At 41.4% G+C, this 22019-nt stretch overlaps 1 protein-coding gene across 1 annotated transcript in view; it reads right to left on the bottom strand.

Annotated features, from left to right (window-relative positions):
- LOC122558118 (low choriolytic enzyme-like) overlaps positions 1–22019 on the bottom strand; it is a 112440-nt gene that overhangs the window by 8520 nt on the left and 81901 nt on the right. The window contains exons 9-11 of the mRNA XM_043706435.1: positions 4273–4390; positions 3930–4057; positions 618–846 (exon numbers count right to left, since the gene is read on the bottom strand). Of these exons, the coding sequence (XP_043562370.1) occupies positions 618–846; positions 3930–4057; positions 4273–4390 (475 nt within the window). The remainder of the gene's footprint in view (positions 1–617; positions 847–3929; positions 4058–4272; positions 4391–22019) is intronic.

The raw sequence follows: 22019 nt of genomic DNA, 5'->3' as shown, positions 1-22019 counted from the left end.
GGCAGGAATTGAACCCAGGTCTCTGGCACTGTGAGGCAGTAGTGCTAACCACTGTGCCACTGTATATTCTTGCAGTCAGTGTTAGTTATTGGATGCACATTTCCATGTCAGTTTTGGCTCAGTAGAAGCACAAACAAGCAAACACATTAAGGTAGATCAAAGAGCCACTGGAAAATGACTGTTTAGATTGAGAATAACAAGTCTGAGCTGATCTCTGTAAAAAGCAGTACCATGCTCAATCTAAAAATGATGACAAAAATTCACATAATATGGAATTTGAAGACCACCAACACTTTTAAAGATGGTGTTTTAAAATGGTGTTCTCAGCTCTGTTTAGGTGCCTACAGATACCAAGTTAGTAATTCTGTAGTTGATCCCTCGACAGAATCTTTAATGAAAGACCATTGCTCTAAAACATTAACGTTGGATGTTGCTTGATTTATATTTCAGAGTTTTGTTTTCACTTCATACTTTCAGCACTCGCAACATTTTGATTTATATAAATCTGTATTTGGTCACTTGATTAAATCAAAATGGCTCTCCATGTTTTCCACTTGTGACAACAACATGATGTTGTGTACACTCAGGTTAGCGAGATTCTAAGAGCTTTAGTTTACCTGTGTTATGAACAGCAGCATACTGAGCTGTAAATCCAGGATGGTTTGGTGCCCCAGGATGATAGAACTCAACCATAAGTGCCTTTCCGTCCACCACAAATGCCATTGTCGGTTTACAAATCTTTGCTTTGAAGACAGGAGGTCCTTCAGCGACATCACGAATAAGCAAAAATGCTTTTGCACATTGGTCAGATTCTTGAAGGTTGTGTGCAGTAACCCTCAAAAGTATCTGTTAAAGAACATCAACAATAGTAACATTTTTATATCTTTTCAGAAAAAATATGCAACTAAAAGGACCTTCTAACTCTTATTTCCTAATTTTCCAAGAATATTGGTAGAATGATTGTCTCTGATTTGGAAGAGTTTGTGTTTAAATCCCATTCATGACTTGAAAGTGAAAAATCAAGATTGACACTGAAATGTTGAGGGATTGCTACACTGTTGAACGTGTCCTCTTGCAGATGATACTTTAAACTGTATGGCCTCTCAGATGGATGGAACAAAAACACTAGCACTTTTTCAGAGAAAGTAGGGAAATTATTTCCCAATGCCCTGCCCAATACTTATCCAACAATCAACATCACAAACTGATTATCTGGTCATTATCCCATTGCCGTTTGTTAGAGTTTGCTGCGCACAACTGTCGCCTATGTTTCCTATATAACAACAAAACCTACACTTGAAAAGCACTGAATTAGCTCTAAAGCACTCTGAAATGGCAGTGAAATGTTCTATATAAATGTAACTCTTTCCTTTTCTTTTAGTCCTCTGATGCTGGCCTGCATTGTTAAAGGAGGATGAAAGATTGTGACCTGCATCTCTGCAATTTCTACCATTACATCCCTCAGCAACTTCGGCGGCATTCCATCCAAATTAGGTGATGCATAGAATCTAAGTCACGTCAAGCTTTCTACTACTATCTCGACATTGTTTTTCTAAAAATGCTGATCCAGGATCCCCATACATTGGATAAAGTCATATTTTCTGCCTTCACCAAAAATCCCTGTTTTGACCTTTAATAGTTCTCACTTTTCCTCTGACAATCCTTTTACTGTCAATATAGAAACACAGGAGCAGGAAGATGCCATTTAGTCCCTTATGTCTGTTTCACCTTAATGAAATCATGACTTATTTATGACAAAACTTTTGAACTCTCCTCCAACCCATATCATTTAGTACCTATCGATCTCAAAGTATAAATTAATAATTGACCTAACAATAGCTGTTGTTTACCAACAGTACTCAAACTTTGTACCAACTTTAAATACTGGAAACCTATCTATTTTAGTACTATGCCTTTTATTATCTTTTTTTCAGATTTTTCTCTATACGTTTTACAGTCTGCATTGTATTACCAAGCTGACATCTACCATATATCATTTTCCTGCCATATGTCACTCTTTAACTTCTTGCTCATCTAGGCTCTAGCTTTTGTTGTCCCTTCCTTGCACCTGGGAAAATACCTAGACCACACCAGAATCACTTCCTGCACCAACTTACTCACATCCATTTCCTCAGCTGACTGAAATGATCCCTTTTCCAGGTAAATATTTCCATTCTTGGTTGCTCCTTGTCCTTATCCTGTTGATGTGATATTCCCCACTTGAACCTACTACATTCATCGTCTCCTTCCTCATTGAAAGCAAACCAATCTAGAAAATTTTCTTGAACACCCTTCAAAAATTCTTCCTCCTCTCTGCCCTTTACACGATCCTTTCCCAATTTACAAGACTAGTAAAGGGTCCCATTATCACTTTTCATACTCTTCTTAGTTACTTGTCTCAAATCTGCTTCTCTATCTTCTTCATCGTACTTTCTAACCTAGAAGATACAAGATGTGTACAGCGCCACAGCATATCAAGTATTTGACCTTGTCTCGTAGTCAAGGCATGAACATAGCTGGTCCAGCTGAGTTTATGGTCAATCGGTAGTGCCCAGGATGTTGATGCTGGAGAAATTGTATTGATAATACCACTGAATGCCAAGGTGGGATGGTTAGCTTTTCTCTTGTTGGAGAAAGTTGTTGGCTGGTAATTGTTTTGTACAAAGGCTCAGTGATTAGCACTGCTGCCTCACACACTAGGTATCTGGTTTAGATTTCACCTTTGGGTGACCATCTGTGTGGAGTTTGCACATTCTCCCTGTGTCTGCATGGGTTTTTGTGGGTGCTCTGGTTTCCTCCCACAGATACACAAGTTAGGTGGATTAGCCATGCTAAATTGCCCATAGTGTCCAGTGTTGTGTAGGCTGGTTGGATTAGCCATGGGAAATGCAAAGTTATGAAGGTAGGGTAAGGGGATATGTCTGGGTGGGATGCTCTTCAGAGAGCCGGTGTGGATTCGATGGGTCAAATGGCCTGCTTCTGCACTGTAGGGATTCTATGATTCGATGAAATGCTATTAGCCATCTAACAATCCAAGCTTGAATGGTCTCCACATCTTACAGGGTGCACTGCACCATTACTTGGAGAATTGCAAATAAGGCTTTACACTTAAGTCATCAGTGAACAACCCTACTTCTGTTTTGGAGAAATGGTGGTTGATGAATCAACTGAAGATAGCCAAGTGAAGGATGCTGCCCTGAGAAATTTATACAGAGCTATCACAAAACTACAAAATCATGTAGCATAGAAGGAGCCACTTGGTTCATTATGCTCGTGCTTGCTCGTTGAAAGAGGTTTTATAATAGCTCCGTTTTCTTGCTCTATTCTTTGGTGATGTGGGTGACTGTGTCTTTTAGATGGTAGATGGGCTTTGGGAGTCATGTTAGACATTTACTCCCTCCACCAGTGAATCACATTGCCAGCAGAGTGTACCAGCAAGAAGATGCACACAGAAACTCAGCACCTCCCAAGCCCCAAAACCACTACCATCCAGAAGTACAAAGGCAGCACAGCTCACAAGATATGCCCCAAAGTCACCATTCTGATGTGGAATTGTAATGCTGTCCCTCACTATTAATGGGTCTAAATACTGGAATGCCTTAATAGCACTGTGGGAGTCATGAGATGAGTTAGTGCAGAGTTCATAGCCTCTGACCTGCTCTTGTAACCACAATATTTAAATAGCTGGATTATTTCAATTTCAGCCCAGTCTGGTCAATGGTAACCTTCAGGATGTTGGTAATATCCACCTACACTTTCTACCCTTTATTCAGTAACTTATCAAAAGTTGTTAATGATTTTATGTCCTTTCAGGGAATGAATGATGGATCATAAATTACAGAAGAACAATAAATGACAAAATATGAACTGAATTTGAAATTTTCTTGAAAAATATATTGCCTTTCTTCTTCAATATTATATATGTATACCTTATGTCCCCAATGGGCTTGGATGAGCCAAATACAATTTGATTGTTCAAAACTGGAGCCAGGACCTCGATGATCAATTTTACCTTTGTAATTTCTAGCTGAAGTCATCAATGTTGTTGCACAATGAACTTGAAAATAAAAGCAGAGAGAAATTAAGCAACTGACAAAAGAATGAGTTTAAACATTTTTCCATGTAATTCAGAAAAACATACAATGATATTTGGAACAAAATATTTACTAAATCGATACTTAGCACTGAATCCCTTGGCTTGTTTTGAGTCGTCAGTAAAAAATGCAAGAAGTATTTTAAATTCAGAAGAGATTGCTGCTGGAGCTAGTTTACCACAACTTCGCCTTCTTATGACTCTTAAATCAGAATCTGAACCTTCAAAAACTGACAGATGATCACGAAGGCAGGCTATAAATGGTCGAATATTAAAGTAATCAAATTCCAAGACAATCTGTTTAAAAAAAAACAAATTGTCAAATCTTATTTTATAATTAAAAGAATTATGATTCATAATGGTTATATCATAACAATAACCTCTTCACAATACATGAAATAATGATGGCATCTTCACAGAACCAAGTTATCTCTTCCCAGAATGTGCCTTGTTAGTGAAATTTGATTTTGGATGATCAGCTCAGACTTAAAATCGAAATATTGTCTCAGCCTAGCATAGATCTCGTTGGTCTAAAAATTTAGGCAGCTGGGATATATTTTCTTATTGGCAAAGACTGCAAACAGTTGTATATCATTGAGACAGATCACCAGACATCAGTCTACTATGCAGTACGATTTAAATACAGCCATATATTCAAAAGCAGGACCGAAGAGCAGGAATGGGAGAGTACAGAAAATAACTTCCTGACTACCCACTGTGACAAAGCTGCTCTTTTAACAAGGTTACATTGCCCTTATTTCTTTTTTAATCAGGGAGGTTGTAAAAGACACAGACTCCGAAAAGTCTAAGTTGAAGGGTTTTAGAGACAATTTGATTATAGACAACAGATATTGCCTCAGACAAAAGACTTTTAAATTTTAAAAAAGTACAATGAAAGGGGAGTGGCCAGTTCTCCCAGCTCAGCTTTTCTCTGGTTTGGTTTGGTTTTTAGCAGTGGTGTTGTAAAAGCTGCTGGACCCAAAGAAGCAGGTCCAGGCTGATCCTCCCCTCTCTGATTTACCTCCTGTAAGACCCTATGTTTGATTTTGTCTTTTATGCCAAAGGGTGTTTATGGGGATTGTTGCAAGTATTGGAACAGCATCATTATACTGGGATGATCTGTTGGGTTTTTGGATAGATTAAGTTATTTGGCATTCTATTCTCTTTTGATTGTGTTTCATTCGGTAATCTTGTAAATAAATTCTGTTTTGTTTGACCAGCTACATCCCACTAGTAGTTTGACCAGCTAGACCAGCTACATCCCACTAGTAGTTTGACCAGCTACATCCCACATCCCTCTTGGAATATCTACCTGCTTAAAACAACTAGCAAAGTTAGGGTCTGAGCCACTTTCTTGAAATGTTTTGAGGGAGTCTGGCCTGATCCATAACACCACCCAACATGTATACTAGCTTTTCATGATTTATAGACAAGGACTCTCACATCCCTCTGTTTTGTAGCTTTCCCTATTTAAGTAATTTTCAGCTCTTCCATTCTTACAACCAAAGTCCATTATTTCATGATTTGTCACATTATATTCCATGTGTCAAGTTTTTTACCTACTCAGTTAACCTGCCTATATCCCTTTGCACTCCCTCTGTGTCATCCTTATCACTTGCTTTTCACATATTTTTGTGTCATCTGCAAGTTTGGTGATAGCAAATTCAGCTGTCATCCAAGTCATGAATGTAAATTGTAAATAACTATGGCCTCAACAATGATCTCTGTGACTTTCCACTAGGTATAGTTGCCATCCTGAAAATCATTTCCCCCTTCCTAATTTTCCATTAGTTAACCAATCCTCTAACCATGCTAATACCCTACCTGCAACACCATTGGTATAACTTATCAAGTAGCCTTTTGTGTGGTACCATTTCAAATGTTTTTTGGAATTCAAATCTATTATATTGACTGGTTCCCTTTATCTATTCTTCTTGTTGTTCACTAAAATAATTCAAATAAATTTGACAGGCCTGAATTCCTCTTCATAAATCCATGCTGACTCGACTTGATCATATTATGTATTTCTAAATACTTGCCATACATCTTTAATAATAGACTGTAAGATTTTTCCAATAACAGACATTGAGCTTACTGGCCTGTAGCTATTGTTTTTGTCTTACAGAGTCATATAGCACAGAAACAGACCCTTCGGTCAAACCAGCACATGCCGAGCATAATCCCAAACCAAACTAGTTCCACTTGCCTGCTCCTGGCTCATAATCCTTCCAAACCTTTCCCATTCATGTACTTATCCAAATGTGTTTTAAACATTGTAACTGTGCCCACACCCACCACTTTCTCAAGAAATTTATTCCACATGCAAACCACTCTCTGTGTAAAGAATTTGCCCTTCGTGTCTTTTTTAAAACTCTCCCCTCTCATCTTAAAAATATGCCCCTCGTCTTGAAATCCCCATCCTTTAAGATCATAAGAGCAGAAAGTAGACCATTCGGCCCATCAAGTTTACTCTGCCATTTGATCATGGCTGATAGGCTTTTCAACACCATTTTCCCACTTTCTCCCCATAATCTTTGATCTCCTTGGCAATCAAGAACTTATCTACCTCTGTCTTAAATATACTCAATGATCTAGCCTCCACAGCTCTCTGTGGCAATTAATTCCACAGATTCACCACTCTCCAGCTGAAGAGTTTCTCCTTATCTCCATTCTAAAGGGCCTTCTCTTTACTCTAAGGCTGTGCCCTCAGATCCTCATACCTCCTGCTGATGAAAAACGTTCCCAACACCCACTCCGTCCAGGCTGTTCAGTACTCTGTAAGTTTCAATCAGATCCCCCCCTCATCCTTCTAAACTCCATTGAGTATAGTCCCAGCGTTCTCAAACTTGTTTTAAAGGACTTATTGGTTTTTTTAGTCCCATAATTTACCCTAGCACTTTTTCTTTAATGACAGGTTATTTACTTCCTCTCCCATTTTTGCCCTTGATTATGTATTATTTTTCAAATGCTATTAGTGTCTTCTAATGTGCCGTCTGATGCAAAGTATTTATTAAAATGCCCTCCCATTTTCTGGTTCCCCATTATTATTTCCCCACCCTCATTCCCTCAGGGTCTTATGTTCATTTTGGCCTCTCCTCCTTTTTATATATTTGAAAATCTCATGCTGTCTGTTTTGATATTGTTTGCTATTTACCTTCAAAATTTATTTTCTCTGTCTTTATTTGCAATTAGGTTATTTTATTTTTTTTAAAAAACTTTCCCAATCTTCGAGTTTAACATTAATCTTTGGCATATGTTTTTGGTTCAGTTTGATACTATCCTTAACATCGTTGGCTGACCATGGTTGGTTTATCCCCTATGTAAAACCCTTCCTCCTCACTATTATGAAAGAGCTCATCGCCTCATTTGCCAAGCATGTGACAATATTCTGTGACCACAATATCCTGCAGGCCGTGAAGAAAGCAATGCAATCAGGTTTGAAAGTTCTACTTGTAACTGCTGTAACTTGTAATTTTTTGTCACAAACAGTTGGAGATTTAACATCCATGCCTAAATTATCATGGGCCAGAAAGTGAACCTTCACTTCAATATTAAACAATTTCAATACAAAGAACAAAGCTTAACTACTAATATATATATATATATATATATAAGACATTCATGGCTTTTCCTATATCTTAGGATAGCTTTGGCTGGGAGTCAATATTGCTTTTGTTCATCAATCCACATTAAAACTCTTAAGCACAGGGACACATAACTTTGTAGCCATCTTTGGACACTGATTACCCCTGACCTGTGAACAGCAGAAACACAGGATTGCTGATCAGATGTCATTGTCCCTGACAGCATTAATAGGGTGATAGCATCCAGATCAGCAAGAATCAATTTCATTTACTTAATACCTTTTCTGAAGGAAAATATCCAAAAGGTACTTCACAGAAGTGTAATCAGACTAAAATGAAGAAATTAAACCAAGTAAAAACATTACAAATGAGGAGAGCTGAATAAAAGTCTTAGCTAGAGATGGGCTTTAGGGAGAACGAATTGGAGAAACTAAGAGGTTTATGGAGGTCATTAGAGCTATCCAACTGAACTGGAGTATGTAGCAGAAGGATAGTGCACCACAATCATAGGTACAAAGGATGTCATGTATGACCATTTGCGGGTTGAAGCAAAAGTGTGCACTTATGACAGATGTTGGTTAATAAAATGGAGAATCAGACTCAGCGTAAGTGATCAAAGCAAACTGCAAGAAAGAATTAAGAAAAGCATATGGAGTGGGAGAAAAGCCTTGCAACAAAAAGTGAGCAAAAAGTTTTCACTAATTATTAACAATGTGGAGAATCTGTAAATTGTAAAATGGTAACAAAAAAGATAGGTAGAGCTAATAGGGACAAGAACAAGATTTACATGCAGAGACGGGGTGCATGGCTGAAATATTATGTTAATACTTGGTATGTGTCTTTATCGAGAAAAAAAATGCTATCGAAACAGAAAGCGTGAAAGAGGAAGTAGCTTAGACACAGTATGTGTTTAAAATTGATAATAAAGAAGTATTGGGTAGGCTATCTATACTAAGAATTGATAAGACACCAGCATCAAATGGAACAAATGCAAGATAAGAAGGGCTGTGAGGGTGAAATTGAGGAGGCACCATCCATAATTTTCCAATCCTCCTTCAACTCACAGAAGGTGCTCGCGGACTGAAGAATTGGAAATGCTAGACCCTTATTTCAAAAATAAGTTGAAAAAATGAAACCCGCAATCACAGTTCAGCCAGTTTAACCACAGAATATTTTAAACCAATGATGTACAACAGAATAAATAGTCATTTGGTCAAATGAAAATTAACGGAAGAAAGCTGCCATGGAGCTATTAAAGGCAAATCTCAAACTAACCAGCTGGAGATTTTTTACACGGTAATCGAGAAGATACGTGAAGGTAAAATCGTTAATGCGGTGTGCATGAACTTCAAAAAAAATTTGACAAACTGCTGCACACAACAAATTTGTAAGCAAAGTCCCTCAATGCCCCAAGTGACTGATGGACCCTGTGCAAATGCCTGGACTGGTATCAGAGACTACCCTTGACTTCCTGTGCCATGACCTCCTGATTAAAGGCTATCTCCCTTGACTGAGGACTGCTGACTACTTTGACAGGCTTCCTGAGTTGATGTCTGCAAGGCAAGACAGATGTACTGAGAGTCTGGTATCTTAGGCTGAGGAGGCAAAATACAAGGCATGTGCCCGAAACGTCGAATCTTCTGTTCCCTAGATGCTGCCTGACCTGCTGTGCTGTTCCAGCAATAAAGTTTCAGCTTTGATCTCCAGCGTCTGCAGACCTCACTTTCTCCTCGAGGCAAAATACAAAGAAAGCAAAGTGAGGCAAGGAGAATGCTGTGGGTTTGCAAGTGGGCATGGAATGGATGGGCACTGAGAATGGGCTGGCAGCCCTTGGATGCAGCATGGTCCATTTTGTGCCCTGTCTGAATACATAAAGTGTCCTTCCAGCAGCATTGCAATGTTGGAAACTGAGGAAATAGGAGCAGTAGCAGGTCAGTCAGCCCTTCTAGCCTGCTCCACCACTCAATATGATTCAGTACACTATCCCAACTTTCTCCCATATCCTTTGATCCCTTGAGACCTAAGAACCTAACTCCTTCCTGAGAACATTCAAAATTATGGCCACAAACCTTTTCTGTGGTAGAAAATTCCACAGCCTCACCACTTTCTGGGTGAAGAAATTTCTCTTCATCTCAGGCCTAAATGGCCTACTCTCAAGGGAGGCAATGACCTCGAGGTATTATCACTAGACTTTTGATCCAGAAACATGGCTAATGTTGAAGGGATCAGGATTCAATTCAATAAAAATGTCTGGAATTAAGAATCTACTGATGACCATCACTAATGTCTTTCAGGAAAGAAAATCAGCCATCTGGCCTACATGTGCCTCCAGACCCACAGTAATGTGATTGCCTCTGATCTGCCCTCTGCTACTGGCCGAGCAAGCCACTCTGTGTATCAATTGCTACAAAATCTCAACATAGAAGAAATGAAACTGGACAAACCACCTGGCAACAACTTAAGCACCAGAAATGGCAACAGCCCTCTTGACCCTGCAAAGTCCTCCTTACTAACATCTGAGGACCAATGCCAAAATTGGAAGAGCTATCTCACAGACCAGTCAAAGCAGCAGCCTGACATAGTCATCTGCACAGAATCATATCCTGAAAGGTAATGTCCCACTCACCATTATCACCATCCTTGGATACGTTCCATCCCACTAGAAGACAGAGCTAACAGAGGTGACAGCACAAAGATACACAGTTGGGAGGGAGTTGCCTGGGGAGTCCTCAACATCGATTTCAGACCTCATGACATTAAGAAGAACATAGGCAAGGAAACCTCCTGTCAGTTACCACATACCATTCTCCCTCAGCTGATGAATCAGTAGTCCTCCAGGTTGAACAACACTTGGAGGAAACACTGTAGGTGAATTTCAAAAATCACTACAAAGAGTGGCTCGGCAGCAGCACTACTGATCAAGCAGGGCGACCATCCTCCAAGGTGGACTTCGGGACAGGCAGCAGAGGAAAGTGGCCGAGCAGAGGCTGATAGCTAAGTTCGGTACCCATAGGGAGGGCCTCAACCGGGACCTTGGGTTCATGTCACATTACAGGTGATCAGCATTGCACTACACACACACATAGATATTCCTACACACACACACTCTCACATACTCAGGTACACACAGACGTGCACACAGACACCCACACACACCCTTATAGATACACACACTCACACATGCACCCCCTCACAGACTTAAGACATTCTGCACTCACTACATATATACACACACACCACCCGGAGGAAACCCACGCAGACACGGGGAGAATGTGCAAACTCCACACAGTCAGTCGCCTGAGGCAGGAATTGAACCCGGGTCTCCGGCACTGTGAGGCAGCAGTGCTAACCACTGTGCCACCGTGCCGCCCACAGCTAACCGAGAATGCAACTTTAAAAAAAAGGGTTTTGTGATTTACACATGAAAGAAGTGAAACTATCACTGTATTCTAACAGATGAAAGGCTTAACAGACAATCAATTCTTCAATGTATAATTTCAGTTACATCACACTGCAAATTTTTGCTATAAATTCTGTGTTACGTTCGAGCCCTCCACAATCACCTGATGAAGGAGCGTCGCTCTGAAAGCTAGTGTGCTTCCAATTAAACCTGTTGGACTATAACCTGGTGGTGTGTGATTTGTAACTTTGATCAAGTAGGGGGTTGGGTCATAAAGGACATAGCTGCGAGACTGGGTCTGCAACAATTACTGAGGGAACCAATAAGAGGGAAAACATACTTGATCTCATCCTTACCAATCTGCTAGCTGCAGATTCATCTGTCCATGACAGTATTGGTATGAGTGACCACCGTACAGTCCTTGTGGAGACAAATTCCTGCCTTCACATTGAGAAAACCCTCCATTGTGTTGTTTGGCATTATTGCTGTGCTAAATGGGACAGACTTCAAATAGAGCTAGCAACTCAAGATTGGGTATCCACAAGGTGATGTGAGCCATCAACAGCTGCAGAATTGTACGCCAGCACAATCTGTAACTTCAAGGCCCTGGCTATTCTACAAATACATTAAGGTCAAAGGGTAACTAGGGAGAGAATTGGGCCCCGTAAAGATCAGCAAGGCTGCCTATGTGTGGAACTGCAGGAAATTGGGGAGATACTAAACAAGTATTTTGCATCCGTGTTTACTGTTGAGAAGGATATGGAAGCTAAAGAACTTGGGGAAATAAATCACGACATCTTGAAAAATGTCCAAATGACAGAGGAGGAAGTGCTGGTCATCTTAAAATGTATGAAGGTGGATAAATCCCTGGGACCCGATCAGTCTACTGAGAAATCTGTGGGAAGCTAGGGAAGTGATTGCTGGGCCCCTTGCTGAGATATTTGTATCACAGGTGAGGCGCTGGAAGACTGGAGGTTAGCTAATGTGGTGCCACTATTTAAAAAAGGTGGTAAGGACAAGCCAGGGAACTATAGACCAGTGCGCCTGATATCAGTGGTGGGCAAGTTATTGGAGAGGATCGTAAGGGACTGGATTTGCATGTATTTGGAAAGGCTAGGACCGATTAGGTATAGCCAACATGGCTTTGTGCGTGGAAGATTGTGTCTCACTATCTTGACTGAGTGTTTTGAAGAAATAATGAAGAGGACTAATGAAGGCACAACGGTGGACGTGATCTACATTGACTTCAGTAAGGCTTTCGACAAGGTTCCTCATGACAGACTGGTTTACAAGTTAGATCACATGGAATATAGGGAGAACTAGCTATTTGGATTCAGAATTGGTTCGAAGGTAGGAGACAGATGGTGGTGGTGGAGGGTTGCTATTCAGAATAGAGGTCTGTGACCAACAGTATGCTACAAGGATTGGTGCTGGGTCCACTGCTTTTCGTCATTTATATAAATTACTTGGTTGTGAACATAGGAGGAATAGTTAGTCAGTTTGCAAATGACACCAAAATTGGAGGTGTAGTGGACAGCAAAGATTACCTCAGTGTACAACAGGATCTTGATCAGATGGGCCAATGAGCTGAGAAGCGGCAGATGGAGTTTAATTCAGATAAATGTGAGGTGCTGCATTTTGGAAAAGCAAATCAGAGCAGGACTTATACACTTAATGGTAAGGTCTTAGGGAGTGTTGCTGAACAAAGAGACCTTGGAGTGCAGGTTCATTGCTCCTGAAGGTGGAGTTGCAGGTAGATAGGGTGATGAAGGCGGCGTTTGGAATGCTGTCCTTTATTGGTCATTGCATTGAGTACAGGAGTTGGAAGGTTATGTTGCGGCTGTACAGGACATTGGTTCAGCCACTGTTGGAATACTGTATGCAATTCTGGTCTCACTGCTATAAGGAAGGGTGTTGTAAACTTGAAAGGGTTTAGAAAAGATTTACAAAGATGTTGCCAGATTGGAGGGTTTGAGCGATAGGGAGAGGCTGAATAGGCTGGGGCTATTTTCCCTGGAGTGTCAGAGGCTGAGGGGTGACCTTACAGAAGTTCTTAAAATCATGAGGGGCATGAATAGCCAAGTTCTTTTCCCCAGGGTAGGGGAGTCCAAAACTAGAATTCAAAACTAGATTTAAGGTGAGAGGGGAAAAATTTAAAAGGTACCTAAGGGACAACTTTTTCACACAGTAGGTGGTGCATGTATGGAATGAGCAGCCAGAGGAAGTAGTGGAGGCTGGTACAATTACAATACTTAAAAGGCATCTGGATGGGTGTATGAATATGAAGGGTTTAGAGGGATATAGGGTAAACGCTGGCAAATGGGATCAGATTAATTTAGGATATCTAGTTGGTATAGATGAGTAGGACCGTAGGGTCTACATCCATGCTGTACAGCTCAATAACTATAATTCCTGCAGGGGATCAATCCTCGATCAATGGTTAAGTGAAGGAGTGCATGCCAGGAGCAGCACCAGGCACACCTGAAGATGAGGTGTCAACATAGTGAAGCTACCAAACAGGACTACTTGCATGCCAAACAGCACGAGCAGCAAGTGGTAGATAGAGCTAAACAATCCCACAACCAACAGATCAGATCTAAGCTCAGCAGTCCTGCCACATCCAGTCATGAATGGTGGGAGACAATAGAAAAACTCACTGGAATAAGAGGCTTCACAAATGCTGACAATCTTAATGATGGAAGAGGCCAACACATTAGTACAAAAGATAAGGCTGAAGCATTTACAGCAATCTTCAGCCAGAAGATCCATCTTCTCCAGTGGTCCCAGCATCACAGTTACCAGACGTCAGCCAATTCAATTCATTCAAGTGATATCAAGAAATGGTTGGAGACACTGTATCCTGCAAAGGCTATGGACCCTGACAACACGCCAGCAATAGTACTGAAGACCTGTGCTCCAGAACTTGTTACTGCCCCAGCCAAGTTATTCCTGCACATATACATCATTGGCATCTAGCTGAGAGTGTGGAAAATTGTCCAAGTATGCCCTGTTCATAAAAAGCAGAGGAAATCCAACCTGACCAATTACCACCCCATCAGTCTACTCTCAATCATCAGTAAAGTGATGGACGGTATCACCAACAGTGCTATCAAGCAGCACCGGCTCAGCAACAACCTGCTCGGTGATGCCCAGTTTGGGTTCTGTCAGGGCCACTCAGCGCCTGACCTCATTACAGCTTTGGTTCAATCATAGACAAAAGAGCTGAATTCCAGAGGGGAGGTTAGAGTGACAGCCCTTGGCTGCATTTGACCGCATGTGGCATCAAAGAGCCCTAGCAAAACTGAAATCAATGGGTATCGGGGCAAACTCTCCCTCCACCTTATCTCAGTTCCAACCTTGCAAATCAGTATAACCCTCATGATTTGTCCTACCTGTCCATCTTCCTTCCCACCTATCCGCTCCACCCTTCTCTCCAACCTATCACCATTACCCACCTCTGTCTCTCAGCTAGTGTCATGCCTGGCACATAGGAAGATGGTTATATTGGTTGGAAGTCAGTCATCTCAGCTCCAGGACACCTCTATTGGAATTCCTCAGGGTAGTGTCCTAGGCCTAAACAACTTCAGCTGCATCATCAATGACTTTCCCTCCAACACAACATCAGAAATGGGGATATTTGCTGATGATTGTACCATTCGCAACTCCTCAGATACTGAAGTAGTCCATGTTCAATTACACAAGGTCTGGACAATATCCAGGCTTGAACTGACAAGTGACAAGTAACATATTCACCACACAAATACCAAACAATGACCATCTCCAATAAGAGACAATCTAACAACCATCCCTTGATACCAAGGGTGTTATCATCACTGAATCCTCACTATCAACATCCTGGGAATTACCATTGACCAGAAACCTCATCTGGACTCACCACATAAACACAGTGGCTGCAAAAGTAGGTCAGCCGCTAGAAATACTGTGGCAAGTAACATACCACAGTAATTTCAAAATTAGAGGATCACTCATAACTTGGAAGCATTATAATTGGTGAAGAACATATTAAATTTCAAAAAAAGAGATTGTGGAATGTATAGTCAAATTGTAGATGAATTTTAACAGAGAAGAAGTGATTTATTTTGGTAAAATGTGGAGAAACAATGTAAAATAAAGACTAAAATTCAAAAATGGGTTCAGGATATGAAAGACTTTGGGATATATGTGCATTAATCATTGAAGCTGGCAGGACAGGTTGAGAGTGTGGTTAATGCAAGATTAGGAATTTTATTGCTGTAGTGTACAAAAACAAACAAACTATGGTAAAGCTGTATGAAACACTGCATTGGCCTCAGCTGGAATACTCTGTCCACTTTTGTAAGGATTTGAAAGCATTAAACAAAATGCAGAAAAGATTGACGAGAATTACAATCTTCAATTCTGAGGGAAAGATTGGAGAAGCCAGGACTATTTTCTTTGGGGGGGTTGAGAGAAAATTTAATAGACTTGTTCAAAATCATGGGCAGAGTAGATAGACCCATTATGGCCTCACAACATTACAGCAGGATACACTCTAACAGAATCCAAGCCCCAAATATCTCCTTCAATGACTTCCCTTCATCATGAAGTCTGAAAGAAAACTGTATATTGATCATTGCATAGCATTAAACAAATTCTCAGTTAACGAAGCAATTTCTGCCCATGTGCAGCAGATCCTGGACAACAGCCAAATCCAGTTTGAAAAGTGGCAAATGACATTCAAGTCAGATGAGCCTGACAGTGACCATTTGCAAATTGAGAGTTCCTTCATCTTATCTCACATTGAATGACATTACATTTGTCAGGCTGTAGGCTTGACATCAAATGGAAACTTAACTTTATCAGTCATAAATACTATGGCTATTGCAGCAGATCTGACATTAGATATTTTGTCGAGAATGGGGTGCTGGAAAAGCACAGCACATCAGGCAGCATCTGAGGAGAATCAATGTTTCGGGCAAGATTCCTTCATCAGGAATGAGGCTTGTGAGCTGAGGGGGTGGAGAGATAAATGAGAAGGGCATGGGGCTGGGGGAAGGTAGCTGAGAGTTTGATAGGTAGACAGAGGTGGGTAATGGTGATAGGTTGGAGAGAAGGGTGGAGTGGATAGGTGGAAAGGAAGATGGACAGGTAGGACAAATTATGAGGGTGATACTGATTTGCAAGGTTGGAACTGAGATAAGGTGGAGGGAGGGGAAATTGATGCTGTGTGGTTGGAGGGTCCCAAGGCAGAAGATGAGGCATTCTTCCTCCAGGCATTGGGTGGTTAGGGTGTGGCGAAGGAGGAGACCCAGGACTTGCATACTTTGTGACAAGTGGTTTACCTCCTGTTTCTGTAAAGCATCCCCACTGCCTGTAAGGTACCATAGACTCACTACCAGTTCAGAGTATCACAGGATATCCTCCATTTGATTGATTGTGGCTGAAATAGCCCTCCAGAAACTAAACACCATCCAAAGGTGCTGGTTGGATTGGTGTGTGAGGAAACTATTTTGTTGTATCCAATCTATAAGATGTACAGTTGCAACTGACAAAGCGCACTTCACAATCTTCTGACTTCCAACATTTGGCAAATGCATAGGATAACCATCATCCTAAGTTCCTCTCCAAATCCCCACCATCTTGACTTGGACCTCCGTTGTCATTTCTTCATCATTATGGAGTCAAAATCTTGGAAGGTCATAATTTCTTCAGTCTTTGGATTACAGCAGTTCAGAAACTCTCACACCATTTTCTCAGGAGCAACTAGAGATGATCAATAAATACCAGCTTTGCTAGTATAGCCTCAAATTCTGAGAATTTAAAAAAATTTAACATGAGAAATCACACTGCTGTTGCCTTGGGAGATTAAAAGTCAGACAAGGTTAGATACACTTATAGTGTCATTATGGTATTCTCTGAAGAACTACTAAATATACAATCATCCACTCCTCTCTATGTTTAATTGCAAGAATATGTTTATATATTTTTAGCTGAATCATCTTTTCCTAAAAATTCAGTACAATAGATATAATGAAGAAGTAAGATAAGCACGATGAGACGGAATACTAACAAGGCGTGATACCTCCTTCTGATCTATGAGGATGAAAAGGAGGGTGATACTAAAGGAAGGAGAAAGTCAGCACTGCAGACGCTGGAGACCAGAGTTGAAAAATGTGGTGCTGGAAAAACACAGTAGGCCATGCAGCCTCCGAGGAGCAGGAGAATCGACGTTTCGGGCATAAGCCCTTCTACAGGACTTCTTCAGCCCTTCCTGAAGAAGGGCTCATGCCCGAAACGTCGGTTCTCCTGCTCCGCGGATGCTGCCTGGCTTGCTGTGTTTTTCCAGCACCACATTTTTCAACTCTGATACTGAAGGAATTCAAGGATTGTTCTCGATTGACTTGTCCAATCTATATGTAGACTGAAGTCACTCATAATTACAGCTGTACCTTTTCTCGTTTGTGTCTCTAGTATTCTGGTTGGTATCTTTTCCATTTGGAGGTCAATATATAACTCTCACTGTCATTTTGATCTTTGGTGTTTCTCACCTCTATCCAAACAAATGCCACATCACCAGAGCTAATGACTTCCTCACAACTGCATTAATTTTTTCTTTAACCAGTAAGGCTTCTCCCACCTCCTTTTCTTTTTTGTCTGTCTTTCCTAAAAACTGAATACCTCTGAATATTCAGTTCCCATTCCCAGAGCTAATGTCTTCCTCACAACTGCATTAATTTTTTCTTTAACCAGTAAGGCTTCTCCCACCTCCTTTTCTTTTTGTCTGTCTTTCCTAAAAACTGAATACCTCTGAATATTCAGTTCCCATTCCTGATTGTCCTGCAGCCATTTCTTTGTCACCCCAACCATATCATAACCTTGTACATGACTAATTCATCCACTTTATTGTAAAAGTTCTGCACATTAAGACACAAGGCCACACTCTTAGTCCTGTTTGTATTATTTTGCATCATGGCCCTATTCAATTCATACTGATTAATTTCTGCCTATTTCCTATTCTGTCTTTTGTTTTTGCCCCTGTTTCTCTACTGCTCTGTAGCTGCATCAAGTTGTCCAAGACTTTACCACCAGCGAAGCAACATACCATCCTGCAGTCTCACTTGCAGTCATAGAAAAGTCTATCTGTTCCCTTACAATTGAATCCCTGTTACTATAGCATAGACATCACATCAACCGCTTTACCCTCATCCACCTGTCTGGTCACCTTCTCAAAGAAGTCAATAGGTTCGTGAGGCACGACCTACCCTTCACAAAACCGTGTTGACTATCTCTAAACAAATTATTCCTTTCTAGATGATTATAAATCCTGACTCTTATAATCCTTCTCAACACTTGACTCACAACCGAAGTAAGGCTCACTGGTTTAGAATTACCAGAGTTGCCTTCATTTTCCTTGAACAAGGGGACAGCATTTGCTATCCTCCAGTCTTCTGGCACTATTCCTGTTGACAACGACAACATAAATATCAAAGCCAAAGGTTCTGCAATCTCCTCCCTAGCTTCCCAGAGGATCCTAGGATAAATCCTATCCGGGACTTATCTATTTTCACATTTTCCAGAATTGCTATCGCCTCCTCCTTATGAACCTCAATCCCATCTAGTCTAGTATCCTGTATCTCAGTATTCTCCTTGACAACATTGTCTTTTTCTAGCGTGAATACTGTCACAAAATATTCATTTAGCACCTGTCCTATCTTCTTAGACTCCAGACACAACTTCCCAGTACTGTGCTTGACTGGCCCTAATCTTACTCTCGTAATTCTTTTATTCCTGACATACCCATCGAAAGCTCTAAATTGAATAAACTTTTCTCTGTTGAGTTGTCTGGAATCATCAGTGAAGGAGTTCCTCAGGTGTCCTAGGCCCAACCATCTTCAGTGGTTCGTCAAAGAGCTTCCCTCCATCCTAAGGTCAGAAGTGGGGATATTCGCCAATGGTTGCACAATGTTCAGCACTATTCATGACTCCTCAGATAATGAAACAGTCCATGTCCAAATCCAGCAAAATCTGGACAACTGTCAAATGTCATTGACATCACACAGGAAATAATTATATTCATCAAGTGAGATTCTAAACATTCCCCCTTGACTTTCAATGGTCTCACCATCCCCAACTATCAACATCCTTGGGGTTACCAATGACCAGCAACTCAACTGGACTCACCACATAAACATAGTGGCTACAAGAGCAGGTCAGAGACTAGGGATACTGTGGCGAGTAACTCACCCCCAAAGCCTGTCCACCATGGAATGAGATGCCAGAGGATGTGGTGAAGGCTGGTACAATTGCAACAGTTAAGAGGCATTTGGATGGGTATATGAATAGGAAGAGTTTGGAGGGATATGGGCCGGGTGCTGGCAGGTAGGACTAGATTGGGTTGGGATATCTGGTCGGCGTGGATGGGTTGGACCGAAGGGTCTGTTCCCATGCTGTACATCTCTATGATAAGATACAGGTCAGAAGTGTGATTAAATATTCCTCACTTGTCTGGATGGATGCAGCTCCAAGAACAGCTTTACACAATCCAGGGCCATGTAATTGGCACCATGAATATTCAGTGTCTCCATCAATGATGCTCAGTAACAGCAGTGCATACCATCTACAAGTAACACTGCTAAAATTCATCAGCCTGATGTCACTTGTGGGCAAGTTGTTGGAGGGAATCCTGAGGGACAGGATGTACATGGATTTGGAAAGGCAAGGACTGATTAGGGATAGTCAACATGGCTTTGTGCGTGGGAAATCATGTCTCACAAACATGATTGAGTTTTTTGAAGAAGTAACAAAGAGGATTGATGAGGGCAGAGCGGTAGATGTGATCTATATCGGTTTCAGTAAGGCATTTGAAAAGGTTCCCCACGGGAGACTGATTAGCAAGGTTAGATCTCACAGAATACAGGGAGAACTAGCCATTTGGATACAGAAATGGCTCAAAGGTAGAAGACAGAGGGTGATGGTGGAGGGTTGTTTTTCCGACTGGGGGCCTGTGACCAGTGGAGTGCCACAAGGATCAGTGCTGGGTCCTCTACTTTTTGTCATTTACATAAATGATTTGGATGCGAGCATAAGAGGTACAGTTAGTAAGTTTGCAGATGACAACAAAATTGGAGGTGTAGTGGACAGCGAAGGGGGTTACCTCAGATTACTATAGGATCTTGACCAGATGGGCCAATGGGCTGAGAAGTGGCAGATGGAGTTTAATTCAGATAAATGCGAGGTGCTGCATTTTGGGAAAGCAAATCTTAGCAGGACTTATACACTTAATGGTAAGGTCCTAGGGAGTGTTGCTGAACAAAGAGACCTTGGAGTGCAGGTTCATAGCTCCTTGAAAGTGGAATTGCAGGTAGATAGGATAGTGAAGAAGGCATTTGATATGCTTTCCTTTATTGGTCAGAGTATTGAGTACAGGAGTTGGGAGGTCATGTTGCGTCTATACAAGACATTTGTTAGGCCGCTGTTGGAATATTGCGTGCAATTCTGTCCTCCCTCCTATCGGATAAATGTTGTGAAACTTGAAAGAGTTCAGAAAAGATTTACAAGGATGTTGCCAGGGTTGGAGGATTTGAGCTATAGGGAGAGCCTGATCAGGCTGGGGCTGTTTTCCCTGGAGCATCGGAGGCTGAGGGGTGACCTTATAGAGGTTTACAAAATTATGAGGGGCATGTATAGGGTAAACATACAAAGTCTTTTCCCTGGGGTCGGGAAGTCCAGAACCAGAGGCCATAGGTTTGTTTAGGGTGAGAGGGGAAAGGTATAAAAGAGACCTAAGGGGCAACCTTTTCACACAGAGGGTGGCACAAGTATGGAATGAGCTACCAAAGGAGGCTGGTACAATTGCAACATTTAAGAGGCATTTGGATGGATATATGAATAGGAAGGGTTTGGACCGGATGCTGGCAGGTGGGACTAGATTGGGTTGGGATATCTGGTCGGCATGGACCGGTTGGACTGAAGGGTCTGTTTCCGTGCTGTACATCTCTATGACTCTAAGGCTTCTTAGACAGTACATTCCAAACTCCTGATGTCCATTACCATCAAAGACATGGGCAGCAGATATATGGGAATACCACAATCTGCAAGACCCATCCAAGTCACTCATCATATAGATTTGATATCTCTGTTCCTTCATTGTTGCTGGGTCAAAATCCTGGAATTGCTTCCCTAATGACAATACAGCACTTTGACTGCAGTGGTTCAAGAAGGCAATGAGTAATGGGTAATGAAGTTTGGCCTACCCCCGTGACACCTACATCCCTTGAATGAATTTTTAAAAGTCACTTATTCAGTACTCTCACTCATAATTTGAGTGTAAATGTGGAATGGGTTGGGTGGGTGGAGGGTGCCAGGCCCTAGCACATTCCCTGCAAATTGTGGCCTTAGTGCTGTCCATGTTAAAGTGGAATGCATTAGCTACAGTCCTCAACATTGATGTCTGAGGCTATCTGCAGACAAGGAGTGTTGCTTATGAGAGATGAACAATGCTTGTTTGAAACTTGTTTTTATGCTCGGGACTGAGAAAAGTTGAACATCTGTCATGTGCCTCTGTAAATCTGCTTGCTGTTTCTGAACTTACCTTGGTAGTTTAACCAGGTCGCTAATTGCTTTGAACAGGGGTTGGCCTTCTGTGTAGACTGAGCAGGTACCTGGCAGTTGTCTGAGTGTAACAGACCTGGAGTGTTTCTCCCTTGACCAGCTGTGGAGATGAGTCAGTTATGTGCTCACCAGATTGTGATTGTCTGTAGGAAGAATGTTCACTGATGTGAAATTCGCTGAGCTTGTGGCGGATGCAGGTCAAAACCATGCTAGTGTATTCTCTGAGGGTTTACTGACTTCCTCCTCAGAGGTGTGGCACGGTGGCTCAGTGGTTAGCACTGCTGCCTCACAGTGTCAAGGACCTGGGTTTGATTCTAACTTCAGGCAACTGTCTGTGTGGAGTTTGCACATT

Source organism: Chiloscyllium plagiosum, chromosome 16 (genome assembly GCF_004010195.1).
Source record: "Chiloscyllium plagiosum isolate BGI_BamShark_2017 chromosome 16, ASM401019v2, whole genome shotgun sequence".
In the NCBI taxonomy this organism is placed as follows: Eukaryota; Metazoa; Chordata; class Chondrichthyes; order Orectolobiformes; family Hemiscylliidae; genus Chiloscyllium; species Chiloscyllium plagiosum.
Note: the sequence above shows the minus strand (reverse complement) of the source record. Positions and strands in the feature narration are given on the sequence as shown.